Below are 13,028 nucleotides of genomic sequence, written 5' to 3'. Positions count from 1 at the left end.
AGAACAGTTCATTTCCTCATAGTTGTCTTCATTACAGAGATAAGAGATTTAAAATGTCTTTTCCTTCCAATTTTTTTTAAATCCATTTAGGACACAGTGCTTTGCACCTCGCAGCCAAGAACAGCCACCATGAATGCGTCAAGAAGCTCCTTCAGGTAAAGTGGAACAACTTAAAATTATAAATGTGTCGTTTTAAAAAATTGAAAGCAACCTTGTGTGTGTGAAAGAGCAAATAAATACACGCATACTCCTTTAAATATTATCCCAGAACCTGGGTTCCCTAAGAAGCTTCATTATTAAAATTTCAGATAGCTAAGAAGATTTCCATAGCAGTTCCACTGGTGGAGAAGAGGATCCTAATAAATTTGAAGTGCCTTCCTGGGATCCAGCTCTTTTGTCCCCTTTATTCAGCTCTTTTTTTTTCTTTTTTTTTTTTGCCTTTTTGGAAGGACATGTTCCCTTTAAACAGTCACCTTAAAAAAAAAATACCTGTGCTGCTGGAGATCCCTACAATACAGGATCTCTAATACCCTAGTATTTATTCTCGCTCAATCATTAGTAGAATGCAGCTTTTCCTGAGAAGCAAAACTTCCACCACTGTTTCCTTGTATGTAACTTGATGAGCTTTTAGTTCTTAGTTTTTGTTCAAATTCTTGGTTTTATTCTTCTTTATAATTTTAGGTCAACTCCCTGGTTGGAAACTTCCTTGCCAGGAAGTTTTTATACCGATCACTTAGGGCGACAGCTTCTGTCTATCTTTAAAGATGAATATTTAATGAAATCCCGATAGTTCATACAGTAACTTCCAGCTGTTGCCAGTCAAAATGCAGTCTTGGCTGTTTCAGGAACAGCACAGAGCAATAAACTGCGTGTTTGGAGTACTGTCTGTTCTGTTGAGCTGTCGTCTCAGCCTTCCTGAGCACTGTTTGGGACCCAGCATCTTGCTTTAATTTGGCTTCGCGATTCTGATGCAGAAATGTGGGCACATTCTTCAAGTTGTCTGCTCTGTTGATCACACAGCTTCTTGTCTTGCGTTACATGATGCAAGCTACCTCCAGTGCCAGGAATGCTTAACCTTAACAGGTCTTTGAAGTGAAATTCAAGAAAGAGAGATCAACATCTGTGATGATGAAGATGGTTTTTATTATGTGGCTTCTCTCTAAAGAAAGTTGCAATAGAACTTTTCTTCTCTGCCTGCTCTGGGGCTGGATACAGTGGATGAGTGAAAATCACTGACTTGCCCAAGTGCCCTGCCTCCACACCCGTGGTCTTACCTTCAATTTTTACAAAAAAAACCTTATTTGTATTCCACGTCTCTGTTCCCATCCTGGCTTGGCTATCCAGACTTTGCATCTGGCTCTGATTTGAGGGAAGAATGAACTTGACAAGCTGGAAATCCTCATGGGCAAGGACCAGATATTCTAGCCTCTAATGTAATTTTATATCTGGTTATGCAAATGGATTGGTTTTTCCCTGGAATCTTTGAAGCCTTTAAACAGTTCCTTGTGCTGTTCTAAAATTAGGCCAAAGCATGGTAAGTCGTAACATGATCTCTATTCTTATTACCACTGAAGGGCAGACAGACATTTCCAACATTGCCTGCTCTCCGCAGATCATCTGAATGGTGTTCTTCTTTCTGGATAGTTGTGAAAACCAGAGGCTTTGATGGCCTCCTACTGAGTTGTTTACCTTAAGTCCTGCGCCCCTCTGATCTCTGCTTCACTTCTTGTCTGGGCAGCCCACACCCTCTGCAATGGGACCAGTGCTGTCTCCTGCCAGCCCCTCACCCTGCACCTTCTGCAGCTACTCCTTTCTCTCTGGCCTTTTGCTCTTACTGTCTGTCTATTGGAGAGACTTCCCTTCTCCAGGGGCTACCATTTCAGAGTTCTCCCTCCTCAAGGCAATGAGCACAGAGAGCCTTGTGAGAGTCTTCAAATTCAGATGACCTCTCCTTCTCCTACCCCCTGCCCCCCATCCCCTTGTTCTGTCTTCTAGCAAGTGGTCCCTGGGCCCTGGGCACTGTGTCAAATGGTGAGTGTTTACTCATGAACAGAGCAGCCCGCATCCTGCTGGAGCTTGCCACTTAGTGAGCAAAGACACAAATGCCCACGACAAATTGCACATCACTAAGAAGCAAACTGACAAGAGTATTGTGAGAGGTGTTCAGGAGGCCCCTGTAGAGGAGCTGAGATTCAAGCTGAAAATTAAGCGGTGCAGAGAGCCATGGGAGAGAGTGTTCCAAGCTGACAGAAGAGCAAGTGCAAAAGACCTAAGGTCAGACCTTTTGCAAAAGACCTTTGACAAGTACAAAAGGTCAGAAGGGCACTAAGTAGTCAGGGAGGAAAGAAAGCCAGTGAGGGGACCTGGGGGGAAGTGAGGGAGAAAGAAAAAGGGCCCACGGGACTTTCCTGACAGTCTGTGGTTACGACTCTGTGCGTCCACTGTAGTGGGTTTGATCCCTGTTGAAGGATCCCTCATGCTACACAGTAAGGCCACAAAAAAAGAAGGGCCCAGGATGCAGCCTTGTGCAGCCTCCTTGGAACCGCGGAGGACTTGGAAGTAAAGAGCTACATTGACAGTTTAGGTCTCTCTATTTGTATAGATAATTGACTAAGGAAGGAAAAAGCAAACCATGAAGACAGCCGGGTGGCTGTCAGGGCTGTCAAGGTGAGCAGGTATTGGCTCAGACCAGGTGGTGATGATGGGGGAAAAGAGGAGAGTTGATTAGGGTGTGTTTGGGGTACAGAACTGACAGGCATGGTGGTAGACTAGCTGTGGGGGAGGAGGAGGAAGCAGAAATCAAGGATGACTCGGTGGTTGCTCAGGGACCAGAGAGATGAATGTGCTGTTGACAGTGGCAGGGTGGGTCGGGAGGATCGAGCTGCGCCAGGAGGACCCGAGAAGTTTTGGTTGTGTTGCGTTCGAGGTGCCTATGAGAAATGGGCAGTGGTTTATGAAACCCAGGGCTCAGAGATGCCATCTGCTGTGTACTGACATGAACACAGGCTCCATGCAGCCTGTCTGGGTCTGAGTTCTAGCTCTGCCACACTGTGACCCGAGCAAGTTACTGATTTCTTTGTACCTCAGTTTTCTCATCTGTAAATGGGTTTAATGGTATTTAATCAGGGTTGTTAGCAGCCATAAAACCATTCTTTGAACAGTTCCTGGCACATAATAGCCAATACTTGTGAAGTAGTTTTGTTGTCATTGTTAAGATATACATTTGGGAGGCATTAGCTTCTAGATGGGGTTTCAAGCTGTGGGTGTGGATAAGATGACCCAGGGTGATGGCGTAGAGAAGAAGAGACACCGGAGAGCCCTGTGTTCCCCTCTGGGGAAGGGTGGCCAGAGCAGTGGAAGGAAGACCACAATTGGATGGGCCAGGCAGGACTCCAGGAGCTGAGGGGAGAGTGTTTGGAGAAGAGGGAGTGGATTGCAGGTAAGAGGTTGATGAGAGGAGGACAGAAATGTTTGTTGTCATTAGAAACATGAAGGTGGTTGGTGACTTGGATTCCCTGATCCAAGGAATATTGAGGACAGACGCCCAACCACAGTGGGGCCAGGAATGAACAAGAGGCAGGGAGATGGTGTGTGTGCAGGCAGTTCTTAACAGCAGGTTGGTTTTGTGAAGGGGGATAGAGAATTAGGGCAGGAAATGGGGGGACAGGTGGGATCATGATGAGAATTCCTAGAGCATGTTGTTTTGCTGGTGGGGATGACCTGTTGGTGACAGAGCTGATAGAAGGGAGAGGTGACAGTTCACTTGTGTCTTGACTGCTTCGAGGTGAGTCTCTCTGCCCATGAGACCGTAAGCTCCTGGAGCACAGCAGCTGGGGCTTATTCAGGTTTATACTTTGCTTAGTAAGTTGCATCTTACCTTGCAGAAAGAGGATGAACTGAATAGAACTGAAATTTACTATACGTATTTATTGATTTTTGTCTTATAGTCTAAATGCCCAGCTGAAAGTATTGACAGCTCTGGGAAAACAGCTTTACATTATGCAGGTAATTTTCCTTCTCTTATTTGCTGTCTTCTACCATGAGAAACAGTACATTTTCATTTTCCTTATTTAAGCCATTAACCTTACCATTGTTATTCCTGGTGCCATTTTCTGTCATCACTCCTAGACAATATTCCCCTTTTCCTCAGTTTGCAGATTGTGTAGGGTTTTACTGAGGAATACAGCTAGAATTTGTCAATCGCCTGTCAAACAACTAGTAAACACTGTCATGATTGTTATACTTTAATTTTCCCACCACTTCATGGGAAATAGATGGGGAAACAGTGGAAACAGTGTCAGACTTTATTTTTCTGGGCTCCAAAATCACTACAGATGGTGACTGCAGCCATGAAATTAAAAGACGCTTACTCCTTGGAAGGAAAGTTATGACCAACCTAGATAGCATATTCAAAAGCAGAGACATTACTTTGCCAACAAAGGTTCGTCTAGTCAAGGCTATGGTTTTTCCTGTGGTCATGTATGGATGTGAGAGTTGGACTGTGAAGAAGGCTAAGCACCGAAGAATTGATGCTTTTGAACTGTGGTGTTGGAGAAGACTCTTGAGAGTCCCGTGGACTGCAAGGAGATCCAACCAGTGCATTCTGAAGGAGATCAGCCCTGGGATTTCTTTGGAAGGAATGATGCTACAGCTGAAACTCCAGTACTTTGGCCATCTCATGCGAAGAGTTGACTCATTAGAAAAGACTCTGATGCTGGGAGGGACTGGGGACAGGAGGAGAAGGGGACGACAGAGGATGAGATGGCTGGATGGCATCACTGACTCGATGGACATGAGTCTGAGTGAACTCCGGGAATTGGTGATGGACAGGGAGGCCTGGCGTGCTGCAATTCATGGGGTTGCAAAGAGTCGGACACAACTGAGCGACTGATCTGATCTGATCTGATCTTGTTTAAGAGATTTATGAGCATTTGTAGATTTCAGGTACTGTGTGGTACAGATTATTTTTTCTTTGCTTGGGGATCAAAAGGAACTTCAATGAATTTTATATATCAAGGTTTGGTTTTACTATTGGTCACACAGTTTCAAGGGACAAAATGTTGATACAGAACTCTGGGATGATTAGATTTACAAATTTCTTTTAGTGCTAGTTGTAGAAAACCTTGGTTTGGGAAGATCCCCTGGAGAAGGAAATGGCAACCCACTCCAGTACTCTTGTCTGGAAAATTCCATGGATTGAGGAGCCTGGTAGGCTACAGTCCATGGTATCGCAGAGTCGGACACGACTGAGCGACTTCAGTTTCAGTTGTAGAAAACCTTGGGGCTTCCCAGGTGGCGCTAGTGGTAAGAAACCTGCCTGCCAATGGAGACAAGGGACGTGGGTTCAATCCCTGGGTCGGGAAGATCCCCTGGAGGAGGGCACGGCAACCCACTCAAGTATTCTTGCCTGGAGAATCCCATGGACAGAGGAGTCTGGTGGGCTACTGTCCATGGGGTCACAAGGAGTCAGAGATGACTGAAGTGACTTAGCATACATGAAGAGCTAAGCCAAATGTTTCCCTAAAGGCAGCCAAGAGCTGGTAAGCGCTGCCCGTAGGTCTGGACGACGCTGAAATTAAACAGTATTTTAAAACACCACTTATTTATCCATCCTGACACCGTTTCTCTTCAGTGCAGCTAAGTATCATCTGCATACCGGGTAGAGGTGAACTTTTCTTTCCCAGAAGCGTTTGATGCCCTTGGTTGTGAGTCTAGCTTTGTGATTTGCTGTGGTTTCTGTGTCTTCCTTCCCTTAGCCGCACAGGGCTGCCTTCAAGCTGTGCAAGTCCTTTGCGAGCACAGAAGCCCCATAAACCTCAAGGATTTGGTAAGTACCAGATGACCATTAGAAGTGGAGATGGACCCTGGTCTCTAGAGTACCACGGGCTCCTTCTGGAGCATTTGGCAAAAGTCTGCTGCTTTCTGACCTAGATTCTCTTATGCAAAACAGATTTCAGTATTAGCCCCATTGGTCCTTAAACTGTTAATAAAACATTTTGCAGCATGCACGTTCAGTATTTATTTCAAAGGATGGACACATGGCTTACTATCAACCTAAATATTAATAAGACTTATTTTCTTGTCTTACAATAAATTAAAAAAAAGTCTAAACAGTTCTATTATTTTCTTTTGGCACCCATATATCACCTTTGGTGCTCCCGGATAGTGTTTTCCAACTGTAAAGACCGCTTATAGCCTATTTTAACCTTGCTGGACTATTTGAAGAATAAATTGACATGCCTCTTGCTCCTGTTTACAGCACTGAATTTCCTGCTATAGCATGGGACTTGGCATGTATAAGTTACACCTGATGGGGATATTGTGAAGTGAGCACGTAGAATCTGTAAATAAATTCACACTTGCTGAATCTCAATAGTTTATAACCAGAAAGTATTATAACTTCACAGAGATAATTTTCTAGGAATTCTGAAGTTCTACTCTCAGTAAATACTTAATCTTTAAGTATCAGTTGTATTTTTAAATATCCCCACATTAAAATAGTTGGATATACTGTAACTATTTTTTCCTTTGCCTATTTGAATACATTCTGCCTTAAAATTATTGTCAATCCCATAGGTGGGGTATGCTCAATGCAAGAACCGAATAAGAGTTTCTCTTTATGGCTTGCATAATTTGAGTCAGGTCCCTTCTTCACCCTAAGATTGTGGAAATTGTCACCTATAAATTCTGGTATTTTTTTCATTTGTTTTATACTGTGATGTTGAGATTCTTAATTCATTTTGCAGTTTGTATGAGCTGGTAATCTAATTTTTTCCTAAAGGAATTGTCAATTGTTATAGTAAACCTTTCTTTCCATCAATCTCTTTATCTTGTCATGTATCAGTAATGGACAAATAAACTTATGTTTTGATACCTAGTAAAATTATGAAAGCATATGCTTTCCGAGAAGACAGTTGATGGCATGGCAGGATGCTAGGATACTTAGAAGAAAGTGCTTAGAGAGCATGGGGCCCAGTAATGCCATGAGGAGACAACCCTTCATTTCTCTAGAACATGGAGAGCTGTTTCTCGATAAAAATGGTATACTTGCCTCAAACCTGGACATACTTCATGTTCCACTCTCTCTCTCATCACCAGACTGACAATCAAGGGATCAAGGAGCCCAACAGCCTGGCTCCTTAGGAAAACCCCACAGTCAGTGAAATTCCATAGGAAGAATTTTGTTAGTGTGTGATTTTGGCCTTCTCAGGGGGCAGACTATATTGGTGGGTCAAATATAAGGCCAGCAGGACTAGTCAGGAATAAGTACAGAAGGAATCGGGACCTTTGCAATTCTGGTATTTGACTTCTAAATTAAAATCTTAATCTGAATTTGTCTCCTAGGATGGGAATATACCACTGCTTCTTGCAGTACAAAATGGCCACAGTGAGGTCTGTCGCTTTCTTCTGGATCATGGAGCAGATGTAAATTCCAGAGACAAAAATGGAAGGTACCACAAATTAGAAAGCATGTGATTTCCCTGATATCCACATTCTGAGAAGTTTTCACAGCTGTACTTTGGATCATTTGTTTTAAAGCAGTTTTAACTTCTTTACTGTTTTCTGCCTTTTTGGATAATTAAGAATCTGTTTTGACTTAAAAAAATATTTTCTCCAGACTTCTGGGAGCATCATAGCTGACTGTGTCTATGATGACATTATTAAATGTTAAAATGGATAGGCCATTTCCTTTGACTTTTCAGGCAAAATAAAAGTAAACATATTGTTTAAAAAAAAAAGTCTTAATAATGTTATAGGTTCTTTATAAAACTTGATTTGAGAAAAAGACAAGATTTGTGCCGATCATATTTAAATTGCATCATAGTTAGAAGATTATGTCTGTTATTTGACCTAATATTTTTTATGATTTAATCTGAGGTTTTATAAAATAGCTACCTGATTTTGGTAGCATTCCACTTTGAATTTCCTGGAGCATTAAAAGTAGTACAGGTTTAACTGCACTTAATCTCCTTTTCTCTGTTTTTAAGACAAATGAAATGATTTCCTAGCAAAAGTTTCCAGATTTTGTTAGTACTGATTTTTTGTCTCCTCACTCTTTAGAACTGCTCTCATGCTGGCTTGTGAGATTGGCAGCTCAAACATCGTAGAAGCCTTAATTAAAAAGGGTGCAGACTTAAACCTTGTAGATTCTCTTGGACACAATGCCTTACATTATTCCAAACTCTCGGAAAACGCAGGAATTCAAAGCCTTCTATTATCAAAAATCTCTCAGGATGCTGGTATGTGAAAGAAAATAGCCAATGTTGTTTCAAATTTATCCCACTCCATTTTCCCCAAAGAATAAAGGAATTTGTATAATATATTATTCTTTTAAATATATTCCTGGGGAAAAATGAAGTGTTGAATATTGTGTATGTTGTGTATATGGGTGTGTTTGTGTGCGAGTGTGTGTTTATATACCCCCCTACCCACCCAAAGTGGATATGAGTCATTATGGTTCTTATGTTTTTTGTTTTTTTTTTTTCTCTCTCTCATTTTTCTTCTATAGATTTAAAGACACCAACAAAACCAAAGCAGGTATTTATCTTTGGACGAGGAGATTCTTTTTTATCATTGCTTGTGGGAATTTGAACATGTTCTGATTAAACTACTCTGTGGGCCATTAGGAAAGTGATTAAGACTAGGCTGAAACTACTTAAGAAGTAAAATATCTTTGGAATAAATGATTCATTGTAAGGTGGTAAATATTTTCTTAATGATTTAACCTGTTCCCAAAGCATGTAACTTTAAACTTGCTACTCATATATTCATCTTTTTTCTGAAATGTACTAATATTTCCTACTGGTGTGAAAAGGTTTGATGTGATTTTTAACTCTGAGAACAACAGTATTTTAACTACTTGTAATATCACATGAATTACAGAACTCTATCCATATCTGTGTCAGATATTTGGTGAAAATATGAGATTTGCCACTTTCATTTTAATTAGATCTTTTCTAAAATGTCATTCATTTTACACAAACAGAAATTGAGAAGTTTACCCTGTTACTTTGGAGTTTTTCTTAAAAACGTAGTCACTATTGTTTATTAATGAGCTATATATTTGACTATTTTATTTATATGTCAAGGTTCTTGGAAAAATTATCATACTGAGCAAATACTTGATACTGAATTTATTTTGTACCAGTTGTGTTATTTATCCATAACCGTCAGAGATGAAGTTCTCCCTTTTCCCCATATTCATAGTCATTCCTTGGTATCTGCAGGGAATAGCAAACTCTGCAGACACTCAAGTCTCTTATATAAAACAGTGTGGTACAGTTGGCTGTCTGTGTCTGTAATTCTAGGATATGCAGATGGTTGAATCTGTGGGTGTGGAACTTGTGGATATGGAGGGTCAACTGTACATTTTTAAGAAAAGAAATGGAAGTAATGAAAAGGCTGGGGAAATACCACTTTTTTGCATTAAAGTGGGAGCTCGATTATGAACATACTCTGGGTTCTAAATCGTGGTAAACAATTCCTTATCCTCTCCTTTCCAAGTTCTGCACACCAACTTAATCTGGTTTTGTCTTGTGTTTTTTATTTTCTTACTTTAAAGCATGGGCTGCTAGAAGAACACTTGGAGCATGCATATTACTTTATGTTGGTAGCAGGTTTCAGAACTTGATAAAGTAAGAAGTGCATGAACTGTTGAGGTTTTTCTCATTTGTTTGATGAAGCTATTTACTCAGACTTTACTAACCTAACTAACCCACCTCCATTCTTTGGACTGTGATAACTTTCAGCATGATCAAGTCTCTAAAATAAGCTCAGAGAGAAGTGGAACTCCAAAAAAACGCAAAGCTCCACCACCTCCTATCAGTCCTACCCAGGTAAAAATGAAAGAAAACCAACAATGAAAAAACATAGAACAACAAAGCCATAGTTTTGTCATTTTGTGTTTAGGTCAAAAAGAACTGTTTTAAAATTGACCATTAAATGCACATTAAAATTTTTCTTTAGCAGTTTTAAACTACAAATGGTGATATGAAGAATTTTGATTATAGTAGGGAAATAATGTTGATTCTTACTTATTTCAAAGCTGAAGAATTAGACTGTATCATTTTTAGAAGTTTCAAAATTCTCAAAATGTATGACAGGACCTTTTTCCTTAAGATAATAAGCTCAGTCAGAGCTCACATTAACAGCTCGAGTAAAGTAGGGAGAATGTGTGACTGGTGAAACATTAATTGAAAATGAATTTAGTTGGTTTATCAAACATTATTGAAATATATTTGCCTTTCATATTACATTTAAGGTTGACTAACATTAAAGCAGCTTTCATTTTTGAGCTTATAGTGATTACTGAGTAGAAGAGGAAGCTTGAATAACTATGAAATGGTAAACAAAAACAAGCCAGGGTTTGTTATTAAAAGAAGCATAGGCCATAAAATGAATAATCCTTATCAAGTATTTGAGAGGAATATCTCCTTCAATAAGCAATATTAAATGTGTTAGCATATTCATTAATAATATTCTCAATATGCAATAGAAGTTTTATAAATTTGAAAAGTTAATTCTAGTGAATATAGGAGCAAAGTTCCTTAGTTAATTCTACTCTGTAAACTTTCAGAAAGTATTTGAGATAGGTGAATTGTATTGAAAATATATTACCCTTGAATTAATTGAAACTAGGCATAATTACTGTTAGATTTATTTGCATTGGTTAAATAGGCTAATTCTTTGGCACTGGAGAAGAAAAACTTTTGAAGAAGGATTCCTTATTGATGGTTTTCATTTTGGTTTTTTAGTTGAGTGATGTGTCTTCCCCAAGATCAATAACTTCAACACCACTTTCAGGAAAGGAATCAGTATTTTTTGCTGAACCACCCTTCAAGGTATTTCTTTTCTGTGTCCAACTTATTACTTAATTTTAAGATATACAATAGATTTGACTTAAGTTATATGGCACTGAGTAAAACAGAATATACTTCTCAGTCATTTGGTTTATAGCCTTTTCATCAGAAAGCATCCTCTGATTATTTTTTCTGGTGAGTACTCCATAAAAAAAGAGTAGACTGAATATATTTATTAACTAATATTTAATTTTCTTCATTTAAAAAAAGGACAAAGATAAGAACTTACCTGATAACCAGTCATCTTTCCAAATTGAGTTGACATAATATTGATCAAAAAGAAAGAAATGGATAGTCTCTGATGTCTTACTAAGAAGTAATTATATATTTTTATATAATTATAAAAGTAATATGTATTTTAGTAATGTTAGTAAATCCATTCAACCTGATTCTGTAGATTTGTGGTTGGAACGTATTTTAAGGAATGAGAGGATATTTCAATTTAATATTTGTTTACCTAAGTATCACTAGGAAATTATACTTGGAAAAAAAGTAAAATTTATAATTGTTAAAGTGTAATTTCAATGGCATAATTGCATATTTACTTCCCCCATCTAAGAATTACTAAAAATAAATTTGTGTTTAACTTAGATGCACATTGATCTGAAAAAGATTCTATCAACCTGTCATCTACCTTATGTTAACTAGATTTTATTAAAATATAAGGCAAGGAAAGGAAGTTATACCTTTATAATTACCATCCTAATATCTTCTAATATGATTATGGCTCAAACGGGGTAAATGCATTCCAAAGAACAATATGACAAATTATGTTTTTCAGAAATAGAGTGTAAAAAGACTTATTTCTTTAAAAAAAATCACAGAAAGATAAAAAGGACACCATTTGTAATAGCTAAAATTTAAAAAGGTTAAAAAAGTGCCAGTGGGTGGTGATGATGTGGAAGAACTAGAACTCTCATACTCTGTTTGTTGGATGTGAAATGGTGCAGCTACTGCAGCCCGCCAGGCTCCTCTGTCCATAAGGATTCTCCAGGCAAGAATACTGGAGTGGATTGCCATGTCCTCCACCAGGGGATCTTCCCAACCCACAGACTGAACCCAGGTCTCCCACATTGCAGGCGATTCTTTACCATCTGAACCACCAGGAAAGCTCACAGCTACTTTGGAAAACCATTTGACAGTTTCTGTAAAAGTTCAATATATACCTAATATATCATCTAGCCATTCACTCATAGATGTTTACCCAAGAGAAATTAAAATATGTCTCAAAAAGTACACAAATGTTTACAGCATCTTTTTTCAAATATCCCCAAACTAGAAACAGTCCACATGTCTTACAACAAGTGAATGGATAAAGATAATGAGATATATCCATATATAAGAGTATTACTCAGCCATAAAAAGAGAATGAAGTGCTGGCCAAGCAGCATCATAGATGAATCTGGAAACCATCATGCTGAATGAAAGAAGCTAGGCTCAAAGAAGTTCATCCCTTGTAACACTCCATTTATAGCAACTCTAGAAAATGAAAACAGGAGAGTAGTGTGATTGCCTGGGAATGGCAGGGATTGGCTAATGAGGCATGAGGAAACTTAAGAGGTAATGGGAATATTCTGAATCATGATTATAGTGGTATCTTGGGTGTATATCTGTTAAAACTCCTCAAATTAAAAGCTTTCAATGTATATACTTTATTGTACTGTAATAGAGTTGAAAAATAAAAATAAGCACTTATTTTTTAAGTAAAAATAAAGCTTTTGTTATGATAAGCACTTGCCAAAAATGAGCCACTCTATTTTTAGCATTTGAGCCTTTACAAAAGTTCTTTTGCTGAAAAATTATCTCTCTTATCATGATCTGTGGCTTATCTAGATAAAACTTAGTAATTTCTGGCAAGTAACTGTATTTTGTTTTGGAATGAGAATTTGGCTTTGAAGTTACAAGAATTTTTCCAGTATATTAAAAGGCAGATATTCGGGGATACAGGTTTAGAGGAAATCTTTAGGGGATTGTCAGTCCACAGCCATAAGAATTCTTATTCCCTTATAAAATTACCTGCATTTTCCCTGACAGGTCTCATTGATTACCATTTCTCTTAAAAGCAATTCATATATTAACAGTTTATCCATAAAGTGATAAAGCTAAAAACACTTCTAATGTATTTTAGTATATTAGCCAGATAAGTAAAACTTCTATTTGTCTCTATTA

At 38.6% G+C, this 13,028-nt stretch overlaps 1 protein-coding gene across 6 annotated transcripts in view; it reads left to right on the top strand.

The window, feature by feature from the left end:
• RAI14 (retinoic acid induced 14) overlaps positions 1–13,028 on the top strand; it is a 160,998-nt gene that overhangs the window by 136,114 nt on the left and 11,856 nt on the right. For 4 of the 6 annotated variants that reach the window (XM_027520164.1, XM_027520159.1, XM_027520161.1 and 1 more), the window contains 8 exons: positions 91–155; positions 3,948–4,005; positions 5,757–5,827; positions 7,345–7,451; positions 8,062–8,240; positions 8,510–8,538; positions 9,750–9,836; positions 10,755–10,841. In XM_027520164.1, coding sequence (XP_027375965.1) covers positions 91–155; positions 3,948–4,005; positions 5,757–5,827; positions 7,345–7,451; positions 8,062–8,240; positions 8,510–8,538; positions 9,750–9,836; positions 10,755–10,841 — 683 coding nt within the window. The remainder of the gene's footprint in view (positions 1–90; positions 156–3,947; positions 4,006–5,756; positions 5,828–7,344; positions 7,452–8,061; positions 8,241–8,509; positions 8,539–9,749; positions 9,837–10,754; positions 10,842–13,028) is intronic. The other 2 variants (XM_027520165.1, XM_027520160.1) reach the window with 1 other exon arrangement.

The sequence above is a fragment of the Bos indicus x Bos taurus genome, chromosome 20 (assembly GCF_003369695.1).
Source record: "Bos indicus x Bos taurus breed Angus x Brahman F1 hybrid chromosome 20, Bos_hybrid_MaternalHap_v2.0, whole genome shotgun sequence".
In the NCBI taxonomy this organism is placed as follows: domain Eukaryota; kingdom Metazoa; phylum Chordata; class Mammalia; order Artiodactyla; family Bovidae; genus Bos; species Bos indicus x Bos taurus.
Note: the sequence above shows the minus strand (reverse complement) of the source record. Positions and strands in the feature narration are given on the sequence as shown.